The sequence below is a fragment of the Portunus trituberculatus genome, chromosome 23, assembly GCF_017591435.1.
Source record: "Portunus trituberculatus isolate SZX2019 chromosome 23, ASM1759143v1, whole genome shotgun sequence".
NCBI lineage: Eukaryota > Metazoa > Arthropoda > Malacostraca > Decapoda > Portunidae > Portunus > Portunus trituberculatus.
Window position 1 is genome coordinate 16300664 of NC_059277.1, and position 22869 is coordinate 16323532.

The window sequence follows — 22869 nt, forward strand, 5'->3', positions numbered from 1 at the left end:
AATAAATAACCTGAAATAGATGACATGAGCATGGTCAGTTTAATAAATGCACGGACTGAAGATAAAACTTGGCGGCCAAAAGCTGATGACGCGACCGACCCGCCACCTACTGGACAATAATTTGCTGGGAATGGACAATTGCGCTCATTTTAATATTCGTCTGTAGATTAAACCTGACTCTAAAAGTTGTCCCTAGTTTCCGAAATCCATTGAATGGAGGTCTGTTGTTTGGTCAGTATATATATATATATATATATATATATATATATATATATATATATATATATATATATATATATATAAAATAATATAGTATAATATAATATAATATATAATTCTCTCTCTCTCTCTCTCTCTCTCTCTCTCTCTCTCTCTCTCTCTCTCTCTCTCTCTCTCTCTCTCTCTCTCTCTCTCTCTCTCTCTCTCTCTCTCTCTCTCTCTCTCTCTCTCTCTCTCTCTCTCTCTCTCTCTCTCTCTCTCTCTCTCTCTCTCTCTCTCTCTCTCTCTCTCTCTCTCTCTCTCTCTCTCTCTCTCTCTCTCTCTCTCTCTCTCTCTCTCTCTCTCTCTCTCTCTCTCTCTCTCTCTCTCTCTCTCTCTCTCTCTCTCTCTCTCTCTCTCTCTCTCTCTCTCTCTCTCTCTCTCTCTCTCTCTCTCTCTCTCTCTCTCTAGGATACAACAGTGTTGATGCTGTGAGTTCAGCTGTGTGCGAGGGGCGTTATTGCGTCCCTGGAGTGTGTGTCGCTCCTTCTCAGGAATGTGATGGCCGTCTTGAGTGTTTTGATTCCAGTGACGAGTCTCCAGTTTGCTCTACTCCCATAACCCGTTGCCGAACATACAATGACAGCGAGAATTGTGGTGAGGAAATATAGAGAGAAAACTGCAAGCTTGTTATTCTTATCTCCCTTAGTGGAAACTGAAGAATTTGTTTAAAGGAGGGATTGTTTAAAAGTATTTGATTTTTTATTCTGCTTACACTGTTTTTTATCTAAACATCAGCTTATTTGCATGATGCAAATATATTAGTAGTTTTAGTGACATACATTTTATTAGTAATTTGACCAACTCTTCTCTGTTTACATAATACACTTAAATGAATTTTAAAATGGAACTCTTATCAAGGGGAAGAAATTTATTGTCTACATAAAAACGAATAATTTGTAGGTAAATATATTAATCTTTCCTCGTGTAATTAAAGCCAAACAAACAAACTTTATGTAGAGGAAGTTAAGAATTCTCTCTCTCTCTCTCTCTCTCTCTCTCTCTCTCTCTCTCTCTCTCTCTCTCTCTCTCTCTCTCTCTCTCTCTCTCTCTCTCTCTCTCTCTCTCTCTCCACACTTTTTTTGTCGTTTTTGTCATCATCGACGTTTTCCTCTTCTTCATTCTCTGATTGTGCCCTTGTTGTTGGCCTTTTCATCCTCCTCCTTCTCTCTCTCTCCCTCTTTCTCCTCCTCCCGCTGCAGAATGTCCACATGGGTGGTGGACTTGTCTGGACCAAGTGTGCATCCCTGGTAAAGCCCTTTGTGATGGGATTAGAGATTGTGCTGACGGGGAGGATGAGCTAGACTGTTCTTGTTGCAAGGTGAATCGACAATGTGTACTCTCTTCACTCACTGTCTGTCTGTCTCTGGATATATAGTTAGACTTGTAGAACTTCATCTGAGTGATGGTGAAGAGAATCGGGGGCCTTCATTGTTTGTTAAAAAGGATAATTGCCAGTATTATTTAAAACATTCTCATAAATCCAAGCATGTTCTTAAAAGTAAAGTTTTCACATTATGAGAAATACGTGTGTAGCACCATTGTCTTGTTTGAAAGTTATCTCTCCATGATTTTCTAATGAAATTTTACTACCTTACACCATTTTCACACATCCACATTTAAAATTAGATGTGTGCCATCATCCCACAACTAATAATGTTCTCCATTCAGGTGTTACTGTTCTGGTTACCAGAGAAAAAGTGCGATGGGCAAATAGACTGTGTTGACCAGAGTGACGAGGCTTTCTGCGGTTGCCAGAATGACTCTGAAACATTCAGGTGTTACAGGTGTGTGTGTGTATTTACCTAGTTGTATTTACCTAGCTGTAGTTTTACAGGGCCTGGGCTTTATGTTCGTGTGGTCGTCTCCATATCTACACTTATCCAATTTTTCTTTGAAACTATGCACACTCATTGCTGACACCACTTCCTCACTCAAACTGTTCCAAGTCTCAACTCATCTTTGTGGGAAACTAATTTTTTAACATCTCTCAGATATCTTCCCTTCCTCAGTTTCTTACTATGCAATCTTGTGCTTCTAATGTCATATTTTTCTCTCAGGATTAGTTTCTCTTTATCCACTTGATCCATTCCTTTAATCAATTTATAAACTTGTATCAGATCCCCTCTCTCTTTTCTCTGTTCCAGGGTTGGTAGATCCATAGCTTTTAGTCTCTCCTCATATGTCATCCCTTTAAATTCTGGAACATTCTTGTAGCCATTTTTTGTAGTCTCTGCAATTTCCTAATGTGTTTCTTTTTATGGGGGGTCCACGCAACTCCTGCACATTCCAATCTGGATCTTATTATAGAACTTATAAATTTCTTCATCATTTCTTTGTCCATGTAGTGAAATGCTAATCCAATATTCCTCAGCAAATTATGTCTCTGAAAATTCTATCAATATGGCTTACCGGTTGATCATTTTCTTTTATTGTCACTCCCAAATCCTTTTCCTTTTTAACTTTTTCTAGTTCTACTCCATTTCCCATCTTATAGATTCCCATTGGTCGTCTTTCACTTTTTCCCATTTCCATGACATGGCTTTTGTCCACATTGAATTCCATCTCCCATTTTTTCCTCCATTTTCAGATCTTGTTTAAGTCTTCCTGCAGTATTTCACAATCCTATTTTTGTTTTATGACTCTGCACAGTTTCGCATTGTCCTCAAACAGATTTATGTTGCTGTTTACTCCCTCTGGCATGTCGTTTGTATATATATATATTGGCGCCAATACTGACCCCTTTGGCACTCTGCTGTCTACTGCTCTCCACTTGAACATCATCTTTAACTACCGTCCTTTTTTCTCTCCCCCTCAAGTAATTTTCTATCCATCTCAATGTGCTTCCTTTTAAGCCACCCTTTTCCTCTAACTTCCACAGTAATCTTTCATGTGGCACTTTATCAAACGCCTTTTTTAAATCTAAATAAATACAGTCAATCCATCCCTCTCTGTCTTACTCTTTATCAACTATTCTAGAGTAGAAACTCAATAAATTTGTTATACATGACCGACCTTTTCTAAAACCAAATTGACTATTTGATAATTATTTGTTGTCTTCATGAAACTCGATCCATTGTTTCTTTATTACTCTTTCACACATCTTGCATATTACACTAGTTAGTGATACCGGTCTGTAATTTAAAGGTTCTTCCTTCTGTTCTTATATATGGGAACCACCTCAGCTCTTTTCCATTCTACTGGTCCTGTTCCATTTTCTATTGAATATTTTATGATGTATGTAGGACTTGCTAGTTCTTCTCTACGTTCTTTTAATATTCTGCCTGAGACTTCATCCAGTCCCATTGCCTTCTCTTCATCTAATTCTGTCATCAACTCTTTTATTTCAAGCTTGGTTACTTTAATCTCTTTAATATGGACAGTCTCTCTATTACCCTGTGGTCTTTCGAATTTGGATTCCTTAGTAAAGACCTCCTGAAATTTACTTTTTAACAGTGCTGCCATACTTTTTGGGTCTTCCACCATCCCGTTCTCTCCTCTTAACCTTTGTATTGTTTCTTTTTGCCTTATTTTTCCATTTATGAATCTGTACAACAATTTTGGTTGTTCCTTACATTTTTCGATAATGTCCTTTTCATAGTTTCTTTCTTCTTCCTTTCTCACCTTAGCATATTCATTTCTTGCTGTTTTGAAGTTTTCCATATTTTCTGGATTTCTATTTCTCCTCCACCTTTTCTATACTCCATCTCTTTTCTCCTTTGCCCTAGCACATCTTGCATTAAACCAATCTTTCTTTCCTTTTTCTTTAGTCTCTATTTCGGGACATATTCCCTGATTCCTGTTTTGTATATTTCCAAAAATAAGTTATACTTATCTTGCACTGTCTCTGAGTTTTCCATCTCCTCCCAGTTAACGTTTTTAAAATAATTCTTGATGTTCTCAATATCAGCCTTTCTGTAATTTAATCGGTCTCCTTTATATGATTCGTCTCTATCTTCCTTTCCCTCTTCTATATCCATTTCTGATATTACATGGTTACTCTTTCCCAATGAGGATTTATATCTTATATCGTCGTTCATTTGTATACCCCTTGTAAAAACTATGTCCAATCTCGCCGGCTTATCGTTTCCTCTGAATCTTGTGTTTTCCTGTACTCTTTGGACCATCATTAGATTCAGGAATCTATCTCCCCAGGCTTCTTTCCCCATACCACTTTCATAATTTTCCCAGTCCACCTCCTTACAGTTAAAATCTCCTAACAATATAACTTTTCTCCTTTCTTTAATGATTCTTGTTAGACTCCTTATTGTGTCATCTATCATGTCTTTATATTCTTGATTGGTCCATGAATTTGTTTTTGGTGGCACATATGTTCCAATGATTGTTAACTCCTTTTTTATTAATATGTATCTTAATATACACGTATACATTATTTTTAATCTATTTTTTTATCATTTTTAGTTAAACTTGCTCCATTTTTTCTCTTTGTTCTCTTTTATATACCATTTCTTTATCCTCTCTCCTATAATTCTCCAAAAAAATGCCTTTCCCTCCTCCTCTGACCGCCTCTGCCACCAGTTCATTGTGTGTCTTCCTTTCCTCCTCGTTTCTATTTTTCTTTATATATATATATATATATATATATATATATATATATATATATATATATATATATATATATATATATATATATCTTTGCAACCATCTGTTTCTCTGAGTTTTGTTGTTCTATATAGTATTTCTTCTGTTGCTGCTTGTGATTTTAGTAGTATCTTAATTGGTTTCACTGTTCCTTCTTGATATGGTCCCATTCTGTGGATTTCTTCCACGTCCTCTTTTAAGTTCTGTCTATCCTTGTCATTTGGATTTTTTAGTAGTATCTTAATTGGTTTCACTGTTCCTTCTTGATATGATCCCATTCTGTGGATTTCTTCCACTTCCTCTTTTAAGTTCTGTCTATCCTCGTCATTTAGATTTTTTAGTAGGTCTTTTACTGATTTAATTTGTGTGTGTGTGTGTATTTACCTAGTTGTATTTACCTAGTTGTAGTTTTACAGGGCCTGGGCATTATGCTTGTGTGACCCTGTCTCCATATCTCCATATCTACATTTATCCAATCTTACTTTAAAACTATGCACACTCGTTATAGACACTACTTCTTCATTCAAACTGTTCCACGTCTCAATACATCTTTGCAGGAAACTATACTTTTTAATGTCTCTTACACATCTTCCCTTCCTCAGCTTCTTACTATGCGATCTTGTGCTTCAACTGGCATACTCTTCTCTCAGGATCAGATGCTCATTGTCCACTTGGTCCATTCCGTTTGTTAATTTATAAACTTGTATGAGATCCCCTCTCTCCCTTCTGTGCTCCAATGTTGGAAGATCCATAGCCTTTAGTCTCTCCCCATATGTCATCCCTTCAATTTCTGGGACCATTCTTGTAGCCATTTTTTGTATTCTCTTCAGCTCCTTATATATTTCTTTTTATGAGGGGTCTACACTACTCCTGCATATTCCAATCTGGGTCTTATTTTAGTACTTATCAGTTTCTTCATCATTTCTTTGCCCATGTAGTGAAATGCTATTCCAGTATTCCTTAGCAAATTGTATGTCTCTCTGAAAATTCTATCAATATGGCTTGCCAGTTATTATTTTCTTCCATCGTCACTCCCAAATCCTTTTCCTTTTTACTTTCTCCAGTTCTACTCCATCTCCCATCTTATAGATTCCCACTGGTCGTCTTTCACTCTTTCCCATTTCCATGACATGGCTTTTGTCCACCACTGCGAGTAGCTGTGGTGGCGAGTGGACGTGTTGTGTGCGCGCTCCGTTTCTGGCTGTGGTTTTTATAGTTAGCGAGTGGTGTTTGTGCTTGGTGTCTGTGTGTGGTGCTTTTGAGTGTTAGTGAAGTGAAAGTGTGTACTGCAAGTGTTAGATTAGAGTGAAATAGTGGTTAGAATCAGTGTTTGTGAGTTAAAAGTATTTTTGTAGAGCGAGGAGACTAGGCTTGTAACCGTCAAGTTGACCTTGAAAGAGGATTAGTTGACCTCACTTAGGCCCTCCCACCACCGCGGTTCCCCACCCGCCGTCACCTAGTATTTTTATTTGTTTGTGAGTTAACATATTGTAAATTAGTATGGCGGTAGCTACTGAGGTATATCAGAGTGTGATTGAGTGCGTGAAAGAGAGTGTTGAGGTGGGATTGGGAGAGTTTGTTGTGTGTGAGATGTGTGGGCATGACAGGAAGGTCGTTGACTTTTCTGAGTGTATGGTGTGTAGGCTCAAGAGCGAGAATTTAGTTCTTTCTCTTGAGCACCGAGAATTGCGAGAGGAAATCAGAAAGCTAAGTGAGGGGAAAAGTGCGAACGAAGTTCTCATCTTTGAATTGAAGGAGGAGGTTAAGAGGCTTGGGAGGCAGTGGAAAAAATTAGGCAGGAGATCAGTGTTAGGCCGAAGGTTGGACCTTCTGAGGGCGACAGGGTGGCTTGGCCCTCTGTCGGGAAGAGCAGAGTGGGAAGAGGGAGCAGGCGAGCCAGACTGGGAAAGATAGTAGTCAGGATGGGCAGAGATGGCAGGTTGCGAGGGAAGGAAAGCGGAGACAGTTAGGAGGATAGGACTAAACCTGTTGAGTGTGAAAATAGGTTCGGTTTGTTGGAGTGGGAGAGTGAGAGTGGAGTGAATGAAGTGGTTGTGGTGAGTGAAAGGAGAAGAAGGGGTAGAGGAGAGGAGGAGGATGGTTGTGCCTAGCACACCTCAGGTGTGTGTGGTGGGTGACTCTCAGATTAGGTATTTAGATAGCACTTTCTGTGGGAAAGACAGGGATAGGAGGACAAACGTGTGTATGCCTGGTGCAGGTGTGAAGGCAGTGAGTGAGGAGGTGCAGAAGAGGGTTGGGGGATGGAGAGGAGGGTGTAGTAGTTTTGCACGTAGGTGGGAACGATGTCAGAGCAGGTGGGTCGGAGGAGTTAGTGGCAAGATTTCGGGAAATGTTAGGCAAGATAAGGGAGAGTGGTAGGAGGTGTGTAGTGTCAGGAATCTTGCCTCGTGTGTATGTTAGCAGGAATGGTTGTCTAGAGCCATTGGTGTGAATGATCGGGTAAAAGGGATGTGTAAGGATGTGGGTGTCAGCTTTGTGGATGTATGGGATAGGTTCTATGGGCGAAGGGATTTGTATGCTAGGGATGGTGTGCATCTGAGTAGGAAGGGTGTGGATGTGCTGAGTGGATGTCTGGAGGGGAGTTGGGATGGAGTGTAGGGGTGAGGTAGCAAATGCATTCCAGAAGAAAGATGCTAGACATAAATTAGATAGGATAAACAGAGATAGTGAAAAGATTAGGAAAGATTTCCAGGTGCAAATAGGAGAGAATAAGATTAGGATTCCAAATAAGGAGACAGCATCTAGGAAGGTAGCAGGACTTAAATGTTTTTATGTAAATGCCAGGAGTCTTAGGAACAAGAAGGACGAGTTATCTAGTTATATAGTTGAGGAGGACTTAGATGTTGTATGTGTCACAGAGGCATGGGTAAATGAGGAAAAGTTTAGGAAAATAGGAAAGAATATGAAGTAGATGGATACATTATGTATTTACACCAGAGAATTGGTAGGATAGGTGGAGGAGTAGTTATTTATGTAAAAATCCTTCATTTCCAGTCAGGTTAATGGTATTAAGGTAGATAACAGAGTAGAGTCCTTATGGCTGGATGTTAGAGTAAACAAAAGTAAGGTTATTAGAGTAGGAGCTTTTATAGACCACCTAACCAGTCAGCAGATGTAGACAACCTTATGGTAGATGAGATAAATAGGGGTGTACTAGTCAGACAATTATCTTAGGGATTTTAATCTTAAGTCAGTAAACTGGGAGAGGATGGTAGGAGATGCTAGTGAAAATAAGTTTATGGAAAGTTTTCAGGATAACTATTTAGTGCAGATGGTAGATAAACCTACTAGGGGAGGAAGGTTTTAGACATAGTACTAACAAATATTGAGCATTGTTTAAAGGAAGTTGAGGTAGGAGAGACTTTAGCAAACAGTGACCATCATATAATTAGATTTATCATTAATTCCAGTAGGGATAATATAGTGAATAAGACTAGAGTCCCAAACTATCAGAAAGGCAATTATGGTAGGTTACGTCAGTTATTAGGAGAGGTAAACTGGGAAGATAGTTTTGGAAATAAAACTGCACAGGAGATGTGGGATATTTTTAAGGTTGTAGTAAAGGGTATAGTGATGCAGTGTATCCCTTACAAAGATATAAGGCAGAGAAACAGGAAGCCATTATGGTGGACTCATGAGATAGGTAGCCAGATCAGAGAGAAGAAGAGGGCATACAGAGAGTTGCAGAAAAGTGGGAAGATGTAGATTTGATTAGGTACAGACAGGTCAGGGATGATTTGAGTAAGGTTATAAAAAAAGTAAAAGGCAGGCAGAGATAAAACTAGCTAGAGCTGGGAGTAAAGATCCCAAAAATTATATAGTTATTACAAGGTCAGTGATAAAAGAAATAAGGATAGGATTGGACCACTCAGAAAAGATGGTGTAGTAGTGGATCAAAATGAAGACATAGTAGAATTATTGAATGAACAATTTTCTTCAGTATTTACTAGGAAAGAATAGGAAATCCTGTTACAAACAGTGCGACGAGTAGTTTAAGAGCTTTAGAAAATATTGATATAAAACCGGGAATTATTAGGAAATTTATTCTTGAACTAGACGATAGGAAAGCTAGTGGTCCTGATGAGCTACATGCCAGAGTACTTAGGGAGGGTGTAGACAGTATTTCTGAAGCACTTAAGTTAATCTTTGAAAGATCACTTAGGTTTGCTGAGATACCTCAGGACTGGAAGTTAGCTAATGTTACTCCAATATTTAAAAAGGTAGGAAGGATGATGCGAATAATTATAGACCGATCAGTTTAACTAGTATAGTATGTAAGATACTAGAGAAAATCATTAAGGGTAGTATTTGGGAGCATTTAAATGAGAATAGATTAATTAGAGATACCCAACATGGCTTTAGATCAGGGAGGTCCTGTCTTACAAATTTGCTCGATATCTTAGAATATATTACCAAGGAGTTAGATGATGGAAATAGCATAGATGTTATATATCTAGATTTTAGCAAGGCGTTTGATAAGGTACCGCATAGGAGGCTAGTGTACAAATTGAGACTACATGGGATAGGGGGTAGGTTAGTTGATTGGATTAGTGAATGGCTTTCTGATAGGAAACAGAGAGTAGTATTAAATGGGGCAATGTCTGAGTGGAAGGAAGTGGTTAGTGGGTACCCCAAGGATCAGTGCTAGGACCTCTTCTTTTCTTGGTGTACATTAACGATTTAGATATAGGAATTAGTAGCAAAGTATCAAAGTTTGCAGATGATACTAAGATAGCATGTGCAGTACAGGGTGAAAAGGACAATTACAGAATACAACGAGACCTGGACAGGCTGATAGCATGGGCAGACAGGTGGCAGATGGAGTTTAATTCTAAAAGTGTCAGGTTATGCATTTAGGTAAAGACAACACAAACTTTAGCTATGAGATGGAGGGATGTTGGCTAGAGGCAGTAGAGGAAGGAAAGGATTTAGGAGTAGTGATAGACAGGACTATGAAATTTTCAAAGCAATGTTTAGAAGCAAGAAATAGGGCAAATAGGATCCTGGGTTTTATAAATAGAAATGTTAGTTATAAAAGTAAGGAAGTGGTGCGTAGCTTATATAATTCCTATGTTAGGCCCCATTTAGAGTATTGCATACAGGCCTGGTCACCCCACTATAGGCAGGATATCAACATGTTAGAAGCAGTTCAGAGAAGAGCAACTAGGATGATACCAGCATTAAAGCGCCTGGAGTATAGAGATAGATTAAAGGAATTAAACATGTTTTCATTTGAGAGGAGATGTATAAGAGGGATATGATAGAGTTATTTAAAATGTTCTCAGATACAAACTACATAGATGTGAGATCTTTCTTTACCTTAGAGGAGGGAATAGGACTAGAAATCATGGCAGGAAGATTAGAAAGCAAGGCTGCAGGTTAGATATAAGAAAATATTTCTTTAGTCATAGGGTGGTAGACTTCTGGAATGCATTGCCAGAGACGGTTGTAAATAGCACTAGTTTGACAATGTTTAAAAACAGATTAGATAAGCACTTAAATTTATTAGATTTATAATTATGTATAGCACTGCATGATAGTTTTTATAAGAAATTTACTATAGTTAAACAAGACATGATCCCCATGTATGGGGACCACAAATTGTAGAGGATTTCGCTGCAGGACTTACCCCTGTTAATGGGCCAAATATTTAGAATTAGTATATAATGTATTGTGTACTTGTAAGTGTATCTTTAAGTACTGATGACGAGGTCGCTGTGCGACTGATACAGGATAACCTAGATGGGCCCTGGTGGCCCTTTGTTATCCTATTATTTATGTTATGTTATGTTATATACAGTATTTCTGATTTTTCCCCAAACTCCACTTGATTTACCACTATCTCTTTCCTTAACATCATCATGACTCCTCCTCCTCTTTTACCCACTCTGTCTCTCCTCGATATATTATACCTTTTATCTATGTCTATTTTTATTGCCTCATTTAACCTCTATGTCTATTTTTTATTGCCTCATTTAACTTTGTTTCCATCAGGCATGCAATATCTGGTTCTTCTTTCTTTATGTAATCTCTTAATTCTAATTTACTTGATAAAACCCCATCTATGTTCGTATACATCATTTTTAATCTCTTGTTCTTATCATTTTTAGTTAAACTTGCTCCATTTTTTCTCTTCCTTCTCTATTATATACCATTTCCTTATTCTGTCTCCTATAATTCTCCTAAAGAAATGCCTTTTATTCCTCCTCTGACCTTTCATTATATTTTTCTCCTGCTTCTGCCACCAGTTAGTTGTGTCTCTTCCTTTCCTTCTCGTTTCTATTTTTTTCTTATATATATATATATATATATATATATATATATATATATATATATATATATATATATATATATATATATATATATATACAGTGCTTACTCCAATTTTTGAAATGACATTGTGAGTCAAATTTGGAAATCAAAATTGAAGTATTATTCCTATGGAAAAAATTGAATATGGTGGACCCCTCATCCATGGTCGCCTAAGTTTTTCAATATTTTCCTAAGATTTTGCCCATATTTATATCACATATATATTGAGCCAGGTATCTTTCCATATGAATGATCAGTGTTTGTACAATGGCTACAAAAATAAAAAAAATCTGTCCACCATAGGTTTTTACAGCTTTATCAATTTTCTCACTGTTTTTAAACACCATTCTCACAGTTGATTCTCCCACACCAAACTCTCTGGAAATATCACAGTTCCTTTTTCCATCTCTTTTCATCTTAATTATCTTCATCTTCTGCTCCAAAGTTAGCCTAATGTTTTTCTTGGTTGATGGCGCCATGTCGCACAAAGTCGAGTAGAAGGATTCTTCCAAATTTGCAGAGAGAACTCCGTGGAGGTGTACGTAAACAAATGCAAGGCATCAGTGTTGCCATGAGCTTCGTTGAATTACCGCCAGATTTTTATGAAAACTAGCCAAAAACTACCAGACTATGATAAATATAATATAAGTATGATAATAATATAGTATAACATGATAAATATGAATAAATTAATAAAATATTGCTTATGTAATACAGTAATATATAATTTGCAGGAACGCTCTCTCTCCTGCCACCACTCACAATACCAGGAGAAAGGAGCAAGATAGGGAAGTTTTAAAAATGACAATTTTTGGTCCTTTGTCTCAAAATTGGCGTATCGCAAAATTTGAACTTGAAAATTTGGAATAAGCACTGTGTATATATATATATATATATATATATATATATATATATATATATATATATATATATATATATATATATATATATATATATATATATATATATATATATATATATATATATATATATATATATATATATATATATATATATATATATATATACATACAGGCAACCCTGCTTAAAGAAGGGGTTATGTTCCTAAAAACACTTTGTTAAGCGAACCGATTATAACAAGTTTAACCCATGATTTGAACTTCCATTGACAGTAAACAAAGCAAGAGTGCATCATAGTACAGTGAAAGGTTTAGTGAAAGTAAAAATTACGAAATTAAACATTTAGGCAGTTTAATTTAAATCATTATAACGTACACTAATGTGTGTATGTACGTAACTTTATAATGTTGATGATCTTAGATTTATGAAGGAAGGGAGAGTGGAGCGGGAAAGACACTAACCAGCAACCTGTGGAATGTAAACAAAGGGCGCATCATTGTATCACATACAAAACTTATGTACCACATTTCCACAAGGCTTTCCATTTTATCCATTGTAGAGTCACGAGTTCAGATGGTTCTTTTAGCTTGCAAGGAAGATATGGTCTCCCCAGCCATCTTAACCCTTTCAGGGCGCAAATAGGTTTTTTGGGTCATGTCTGTGAGACGCAAATTTCGAAAAATTTTTGCAAAATTGAAAAGAATCAATATTCTCATGCATAATAGAGTGTTACGCATCCACTGTAAAAAATCTAGGTCTTACCTCACCCTGGAAAGTGGTGCAATAATGATAGGAAGTTGGCTTCCTGGTGGTACATTTTCTGTTGAGGATTGCCATCATAGTGGGTGGTTATTTTCAACCACAACTTGTGCAGGTGTTTTCACTAAATTACATAGAATTTTACACCTGATTTGAACTGCAGTTGCTCAGAACTGCTCCAGAACGTGCTAGGGTAATTATTTTTCACACCTATGCATACATTATGCCCACACAAATAATATAAAATACGTTTTCAGAGTGTTTTCTTGATGTACGTACTATCATGAGCAAGGATACGCATGCCCATATATGGTAATATACGAAATACGCAATATACTACCAATAAACAAAAAATATCTGGCATATCTGCTCTCTAACAACAAGATTTGATCATTACTTTTGTTATTTCTGTAAATAAATGCACAAATAGCCACCTCATAAAATAATAATAATTGAAAAAACATCTGATACTCAAATGCCATTGTGACTATATTTTTCTTACCACACAACTGATCGCATCCCATGAGTCAAATAGAATGTCATCTGGCAACTAGCAGCAGCCAGGAGGCATTTCTCAAAGCCACGATCTTCCAGCACTGAAATTAACAGAGTCTGCTGACTTGAAAATAATAGAGACAGTAGGTGGAGTCAAGATGGTGGTGAGCAATGCTAGTAGTTTTCTTGCCTCTCTCGTGTCTTTCTTGCCTCTCTCGTGTCTGTGAATAATATCCAGCTTCACTTGATAAGGATTTCCTGGTCTTCTTAGCAATGCTAGTCTACATTGCACTTTTTTGGTAAGTTCAGGAAAGACACTGCTTGACCTGCTATTGTTTTAAACAGAGGTAGTGATTTGTCTTTTGTCCACAGAATGCTGGTGTATTCAAAAGCCTGTCTTCTGATACGCTGGTCTTTCAAACTTAGAAAAATATCTGGATAAAACTTGATTAGTTTGATGTTCGTTAAACGAGCAGATGGTAGTAAAATGAAACTTTGTTGTCTAAATTTCATTGTGTGAACTCTTCATCATTGCCTGTATATATATATATATATATATATATATATATATATATAATATTTATATATATATTTATATATATATATATATATATATATATATATATTATATATATATATATATATATTTATATATATATATATATATATTTATATATATATTTTTATATATATATTTTATATATATATTTTTATATATATATATATATATATATATATATATATATATTATCTATATATTTGCAACCTTCTGTTTCTCTGAGTTTTGTTTTTCTATGTAGTATTTCTTCTGTTGCTGCTTGTGATTTTAGTAGTATCTTAATTGGTCTCACTGTCCCTTCTTGATATGGTCCCATTCTATGGATTTCTTCTATTTCCTCTTCTAAGTTCTGTCTATTCTCATCATTTAGATGTTTTAGTAGGTCTTTTGCTGATTTCATTTCATCCTTTTCTCTTCTTGGTCTATATTTAACATGTTTTTCTTTCAGGCCAAAAATTATTACACTTTTTTTTCTGCAATTTCTCTTACTAAATTTTCTTTTTTCTTAAGAACTCCTATCATTTTGTTTGTCATATTTTCATCTCTTTCTTTTAACTGTTCTTGAAATACTTCCTGAAATGATTCCTTGTCTTTCTTATCTTGGATTCTCCATGCCTGTACTTCTTTTTTTAATCACGTCTTGTACTCTTTCCTCTTCTTTGTTAACTAGATCTTTCAGCTTCTCTTTTTCTTTCTTGGCTTTACCAAGTCCTTCTTCCACCAATTTCTTGTAGTTAGCTACTTCCTTTTTTAATTCTTCATTCTTCTCTCAGGATTAGTTTCTCATTATCCACTTGATCCATTCCGTTAATCAATTTATAAACTTGTATCAGATCTTTTTAATTCTTCATTCTTCTCTCAGGATTAGTTTCTCATTATCCACTTGATCCATTCCGTTAATCAATTTATAAACTTGTATCAGATCCCCTTCCTCTCTTCTCTGTTCCAGGGTTGGTAAATCCATACCTTTTAGTCTCTCCTCATATGTCATCCCTTTAAATTCTGGAACCATTCTTGTAGCCATTTTTTGTAGTCTCTCCAATTTCCTTATGTGTTTCTTTTTGTTCCACACAACTCCTGCATATTCCAATCTAGGTCTTATTTTAGTACTTGTCAATTTCTTCATCATTTCTTTGTCCATATAGTGAAATGCTAATCCAATATTCCTTAGCAAATTATACATCTCTCTGAAAATTCTATCAATATGGCTTACCGGTTGATTGTTTTCTTCCATTGTCACTCCCAAGTCCTTTTCCTTTTTTACTTTTTCTAGTTCTACTGCATCTCCCATCTTACAGATTCCCATTGGTCGTCTTTCACTTTTTCCCATTTCCATGACATGGCTTTTGTCCGCATTGAATTCCATCTCCCATTTTTTACTCCATTTCCAGATCTTGTTTAAGTCTTCCTGTAGTATTTCACAATCCTCTTTTTGTTTAATAAATCTGCACAGTTTCGCATCGTCCGCAAACAGATTTATGTAGCACCAATACTGACCCCTGTGGCACTCCACTGTCTACTGTTCTCCACTTGGACTTCATATCTTTAACTATCGTCCTTATTTCTCTCCACCTTAAGTAATTTTCTATCCATCTCAATGTGCTTCCTTTTAAGCCACCCTTCTCCTCTAACTTCCATAGTAATCTTTCATGTGGCACTTTATCAAATGCCTTTTTTAGATCTAAATAAATACAATCAATCCATCCCTCTCTCTCTTGTACTTTATCAACTATTCTAGAGTAGAAACTCAATAAATTTGTTACACATGACCGACCTTTTCTAAAACCAAATTGGCTATTTGATAATATTTTGTTGTCTTCAAGAAACTCAATCCATTGCTTCTTTATTACTTTTTCACACATCTTGCATATTACACTAGTTAGTGATACCGGTCTGTAATTTAAAGGTTCTTCCTTCCTTCCGCTCTTATATATGGGAACCACCTCAGCTCTTTTCCACTCCACTGGCACTGTTCCATTTTCAATTGAGCATTTTATGATGTTGTATATTGGACTTGCTAGTTCTTCCTACATTCTTTCAGTATTCTGCCTGAGACTTCATCCGGTCCCATTGCCTTTTCCTCATCTAGTTCCGTCATCAACTTTTTTATTTCAAGCTTGGTTACTTTAATCTCTTTCATATAGACAGTCTCTATTACCCTGTGGTCTTTCAAATTTGGATTCCTTAGTAAAGACCTCATGAAATTTACTATTTAACAGTTCTGCCATACTTTTTGGGTCTTCCACCATTCTGTTCTCTCCTTTTAACCTTTCTATTGTTTCTTTTTGTCTTATTTTTCCATTTATGAATCTGTAGAACAATTTTGGTTGTTCCTTACATTTTTCGACAATGTCCTTTTCATAGTTCTTTCTTCTTCCTTTCTCACCTTAGCATATTCATTTCTTGCTGTTTTGAAGTTTTCCTTATTTTCTGGATTTCTGTTTCTTCTCCACCTTTTCCATGCTCCATCTCGTTTCTCCTTTGCCCTAGCACATCTTGCATTAAACCAATCTTTCTTTCCTTCTTCTTTAGGTCTATATTTGGGACATATTCCTGACCCCAGTTTTGTATATTTCCAAAAATAAGTTATATTTCTCTTGAACCGTTAATGAGTTTTCCATCTCCTCCCAGTTTACATTTTTAAAATAGTTCTTGAGATTCTCAATATCAGCCTTTCTGTAATTTAATCGGTCTCCTTTGTATGATTCATCTCTATCTTCCTTTCCTTCTTCTATATCCATTTCTAATATTACATGGTCACTCTTTCCCAATGGGCACTTGTATCTTATATCATCGTTAATTGGTATATCCCTTGTAAAAACTAGGTCTAATCTTGCCGGCTCATCGTTTCCTCTGAATCTTGTGTTTTCCTTTACTCTTTGGACCATCAAATTATCTATCATTAGGTTCAGGAATCTATCTCCCAGGCATCTTCCCCATACCACTTTCATAATTTTCCCAGTCTACCTCCTTACAGTTGAAATCTCCTACCAATATCACTTTTCTCCTTTCTTAATGATTCTTGTAAGACTCCTTATTGTGTCATCTATCATGTCTCTATATTCTTGGTTAGTCCATGAGTTTGTTTTGGTGGCACATATGTTCCAATGATTGTTAACTCCTTTTTATTAATATGCATCTTAACATACAGTATTTCTGATTTTCCTTCCCAAACTCCACTTGATTTACCACTATCTCCTTCCTTAACATCATCATGACTCCTCCTCCTCCTTTACCCACTCTGTCTCTCCTCCATATATTATACCTTTTATCTATGTCTATTTTATTGCCTCATTTAACTTTGTTTCCACCAGGCATACAATATCTGGTTCTTCTTTCTTTATGTAATCTCTTAATTCTAATTTACTAGATAAAATCCCATCTATGTTTGTATACATCATTTTTAATCTCTTGTTCTTATCATTTTTAGTTAAACTTGCTCCATTTTTCTCTTCTTCTCTTTTATATACCATTTCCTTATCCTGTCTCCTATAATTCTCCAAAAAATGCCTTCTTCTCCTCCTCTGACCTTTCATTATTTTTTCTCTTGCTTCTGCCACCAGTTCATTGTGTCTCTTCCTTTCCTCCTCGTTTCTATTTTTCTATATATATATATATATATATATATATATATATATATATATATATATATATATATATATATATATATATATATATATATATCTTTGCAACCTTCTGTTTCTCTGAGTTTTGTTTCTCTCTATAGTACTTCTTCTGCTGCTGCTTGTGATTTTAGTAATATCTTAATTGGTTTCACTGTTCCTTCTTGATATGGTCCCATTCTATGGATTTCTTCTACTTCCTCTTCTAAGTTCTGTCTTTCTTCGTCATTTAGATGTTTTAGTAGGTCTTTTACTGATTTCATTTCGTCTTTTTCCCTTCTTGGTCTATATTTAACATTTTCTTCTTTCAGTCCAAAAATAATTGCACTTTTTTTTCTGCAATTTCTCTTACTAAATTTTCTTTTTTCTTCAGGACTCCTATCATTTTGCTTGTCATATTTTCATCTCTTTCTTTTAACTGTTCTTGAAATACTTCCTGAAATGATTCCTTGTCTTTCTTATCTTGGATTCTCCATGCCTGTACTTCTTTTTAATCATGTCTTGTACTCTTTCTTCTTTGTTAACTAGATCTTTCAGCTTTTCTTTTTCTTTCTCGGCTTTACCAAGTCCTTCTTCCATCAGTTTCTTGTGTTATTTGCACTTTTAATTCTTCATTTTCGGTTCTTAGCCTAGTTTCGTTTTCTTCCACTCTTTTTATCCTTCCTTTCAATTTCTGGAGCTCTCTATCCTGTTCTTCATTCTCTTTCATTCCCATACTCTTCTTGTGTGTGTGTTTCATTTTTGTTAGGTTAGATATTTTCTTCTTTTAACATACTGGAGTAATTTTATTATATGGATGATAATTTTAGCAATACTACTAGTAGTATAGTATACTACTACTGTTGTAGTAGCAGTAATAGCTGCATTTGAGATAGTAGTGTTAGTAACAATAGTAGCAGTAGCAGGAGCATCAGAAATAGGAGTAATAGCAATTGAAGTAATTGCTGACTTATAATGAGTTTTTTTTTATATATAATAAGGCCTGTAGTGCCTGTAGGCATACTTGAAGAGTATTTGTGGGAAGTACAGTTAAGCTTCCGCCCATTAATGGTGCAGGCAATTTTAGTTATAGTGGTGCTCATATTAAGGCCCATATCACCACCCAATTGCATCTTTAGTGTAATCACCTAGAACCTGGTTATCATGGTGACATGAGGGTAACTGTAAACCACTCGACAAATGGTTTAGCTTCAAAGTGCTATGTGATGGGATTCGACCCTAAGTGTGGATGTCTGTCCAATCCCTCGCTTACCACATTATCCACTACGCCACCGCCTCCCTGAATACTGGTTGTGGGTGTGTTTCTTTTTTGTTAGGTTAGATTATTTTCTTATGACATCCTGGAGTAACTTTATTATATGGATGATAATTTTAGCAATACTAGTAGTAGTACATACTGTTGTAGTAGCAGTAATAGCTGCATTTGAGATAGTAGTATTAGTAATGATAGTAGCAGGAGCATCAGAAATAGGAGAAGTATCAGCATAAATTGGTTGCAGTAGTAGCAATTAAAGTAGTTGCTGACTTGTAATGAATACTAGTTGTGTGTCAGAGATCTGTCTGTGCTGGGCAGATAATGAAGGTGATAGTGTCTGGCATGTAGGTGTACATTCATCATTCTTCCTCTTGACCTAAACCTTCCAAACATTGATTTAACATAATGTTTTCCAGAATCTCATGCATTTTATATTTCTGCCTGCTTAGCCAAAAACATAATCCTGTATTTCATCCTGTACTGCCATCTCATGTATTTATGAAGCTGAACTTTTCGTTCAGACCTTTGCTATAAACACTGTCTTGGACAGTTGAGAAGTTATTCCTCCCTCTCCCCTATTTTCTGATTACTTCATACTGCCTATTAATATCTTTTGCAATGATTTCCATGTCTTTGCTTGGTTATGAACTTATTGGAGTTCTTATTGTTCTCAGAAACTGTGCCTCCGTGCCTGCATCTTGCCTAATCCAACTCTTTCAAGTGTTTCTACTCGTATCAACCTTTCCTTCTTGTTGGAAGTTTACCTAGATTCAATCCTTTCCCAAAAAAAGATAACAATTCTAGTTCTTCAATCTACCATTCTGTTGCTTAATTTACTCTCAGTAGAAATTAGACATCTATCTCTTCATAATCTTATGTCTGATCACTAGTATGGTTTCCATCATTGTTGCACTACTGTTGATCTCCTTGCTTTCCTGTTTTAGAGATTTTGGTGAAACTTTCATTGTTGCCTTAGAAATATAAGCTTCTTGATAAAGTCTGGCACAAAACTTTGATTTCCAAACTACCTTTCCTACGTCTTCTGTCTTTCTTTCTGCAACTTCATCTCAAGTTCCATTTCTGACTGTCCTATTGCTGCTGTAGTAGATGCTCACTGTTCTTTTAAATTCATTAACAGTGGTGTTCCTCAAAGTTCTTTCAAATCACCAATCTCTTCCTACTATTCATTAAGGATTTTCACAACTTAAAAAACAGATTTCTTGTCCTATCCACTCCTATGTTGGTGATAATGCTCTGCACTTCTCCACATCTTTTCATAGGTGACGAACCCTTTGTAAAGTAAGCAGATTGCACAGGGAAGCCATAGAAAGCCTGATTTGTGATCTCTCTAAAATTTCTGAATATTCAATGCCTCAAAAATTCAATTCCTCCATTTATCAACTTGACATGACTAACCTTCTAGAGAACTATCCCCTTTTCTTCAGTAACAATCTACTGTTCCTGTCTTGTACACTGATTATCATTGTTCTATCCATTACTTTGAATCTAAACAGGAAACTTCAAATCTCATCTTTAGCCAAAACCACTTCTATTAAGATAGGATTTTTAATGTAAGATCCATTTTTATCTACATACTTACCCATAATTATCCTGTTTTCTATTCCCAGTTATCAGCCATCAGGCCGATTCCCTTATTTACCTCTAGCTTAAAAGGCAATAGAGGGGGGGGAGGATGGGAAACTCAATTACAATTATGGGTAACTATGTAGATAAAAATGGATTTTACATTAAAAAATCCTATTTGTTATTACACATACTACTACCCATAATTAGTAATTATTGCTTAAGAACTGAATCCCGAGTATAGGAGGGAGGATGACCTCACCCCTAAAAACAACTTTCACGCCCTGAGACACACACCCTTACAAACCCAAAACTTACAAGGCAGAGGCCATATACTGAGGTGGATGCAGCACTTGTATCCCATGATAGGGATAAAACCGGAGAAGTGAGAGGAGCATCACAACTCTCGCCCTGAGAACAGTCCAATGACCTCGAATCCCATAGGGGACAATACATAGAACTGTATGTATAAGGAAGCTCCCCAAAAATGACTGAATTACCCTGAGAGCCAACACAACAGAGCCTAGAGAAATGGTATCCAAATACTGATGAGTAAAATCCCTGAGACAAAAAGACGCAAAAGTGGACATACTCTTCCAGGTTCCTGCCTGAAGAATGACAAGAATAACGAACGTTCACACAATGAAATTTCACTACAATAAACATTTCCTTTTACTACCATCTGCTCGTTTAACGAACACAAAACTCGCTTTAACGAAAATTTATCCAGGTAATTTTTTCTAAGTTTGAAAGCCCCACTGTAGCATACAAGCCGACAGGCTTTTGAATACACCAGCGCCTCTCATGGACAAAATGCACACCACTCACTCCCCCTAGTTAAAAAAAATTACAGCGTCAGCAGCAGATCTTCTTCCTTCGCTCAACATACCACCAAACGCCCTGCAATGTCTTCTAGTGTTGCCAAGAAGGCCAGAAAGTTTATTATTCTCAAAGTGAAGCTGGATATTATTCAGACATGAGAGAGGCGAGAAAACTAATAGCATTGCTTGCCACCATGGCTTAACTCCATCTACTGTCTCTACTATTTTCAAGTCAGCAGACTCTATTAAGAAGGCAGGTGAGACCATAATATCTTCCTTGCAAGTTAAAAGAACCACCTGAACTCGTGACTGCAATGGATAAAATGGAAAGCTTTGTGGAAATGTGGTACATAAGTATTGTTTGTGGTACAATGATGCGCCCTTTGTTTACATTCCACAGGTTGCCAGCTAGTGTCTTTTCCACTCCACTCTCCCTCCCTTCACAAATTTAAGATCATCAACATTATAAAGTTACCTACATACATTAGTGTACATTATAATGACTTAAATTAAACTGCCTAAATGTTTAACTTCATAATTTTTACTTTCATGAAACCATTTACTTTGCTTTGTTTACTCTCAATGGAAGTTCAAGTCAGGGGTTCAGCTTGTTATAATGGCTTGTTTAATTGGTTCGCTTAATGAATGTTTTTTTAGGAATGTAACCTGTTCGTTAAGCGGGGGTTGCCTGTACTTTGAATCTTCCTGAACAAGGCACTCGTCGCCACAGCTCTAACTTCATGTGCCTTCACCCAAACCAAGTGTATTTCCTCCTCAGAAACATACACATGTGCATGCTGGATAACCTGACATATCTAGTGGGAAATAGTATGACGGTGCACTACATGCCAAGGCTCAGTAACTGTCAGAAAAAGGCAGGAGCATTTAGGAAGACAGTACGTGCTCCAATGAAGGTACTCCCTGACAGCTCTGACTGGACACAAAAGCTGCTGAAAAATGGGTTCCAAAGTGGAATGATAGCCCCTAATGAACGGCAAGGACAAATGTTTAGTGTGTGCCCAAAGAAAAATTTAAAAAGTCTGTTAAGTCCATCATCTGTGACTTAATAATGGATGTTTTGGGCCAAAATATCATCGCACCAGCCCCTTGGGATATGTTGCTTGTGGACGACATAGTCCTAGGGAGGCGGTGGCATAGTGGATAAGGTGGTGAGCGTGGGATCGGGCAGACGTCCACACGTAGGTTCAAATCCCACCACGTACAGTCTTAAAACACTTTGCCATTTGTCGAGTGGTTTAAAGTTACCTACATATCACCATGATACCCAGGTTCTAGGTGGTTACACTCAAGATGAGCTTGGGTGGTGATGTGGGCCCTAATATGGGTACCACACTATAAATAAAATTGCCTGCGCCACTAATGGGCGGAAGCTGAACAGCGCTTCCCATACACTCTTCAAGTGTGCCTACAGGCGTTATAGGCCTTACCGTAAAAAAAAAAAAAAAAAAAAAAAAAATCGATATCACCAGAGAAGGGGTAGAAAGAAAATTAGAAGCGTGGAGAAAAGAAATGGAGGATAGAGGGTTAAAGATCAGCTGAAAGAAAACAGAGTACAGTAATACTCTGCTTAATGAAGAGGATAGGGGTGTCAAAGCTTGGGTGGTGATGTGGGCCCTAATATGGGTACCACACTATAAATAAAATTGCCTGCGCCACTAATGGGCGGAAGCTGAACAGCACTTCCCATACACTCTTCAA

At 36.5% G+C, this 22869-nt stretch overlaps 1 protein-coding gene across 1 annotated transcript in view; it reads left to right on the forward strand.

Moving 5' to 3' along the window:
* The window catches only part of LOC123507730 (serine protease nudel-like), a 165825-nt gene that overhangs the window by 137482 nt on the left and 5474 nt on the right, over positions 1-22869 (forward strand). Inside the window, 3 exon segments of the mRNA XM_045260891.1 lie at positions 670-855; positions 1461-1579; positions 1930-2045. Of these exon segments, the coding sequence (XP_045116826.1) occupies positions 670-855; positions 1461-1579; positions 1930-2045 (421 nt within the window).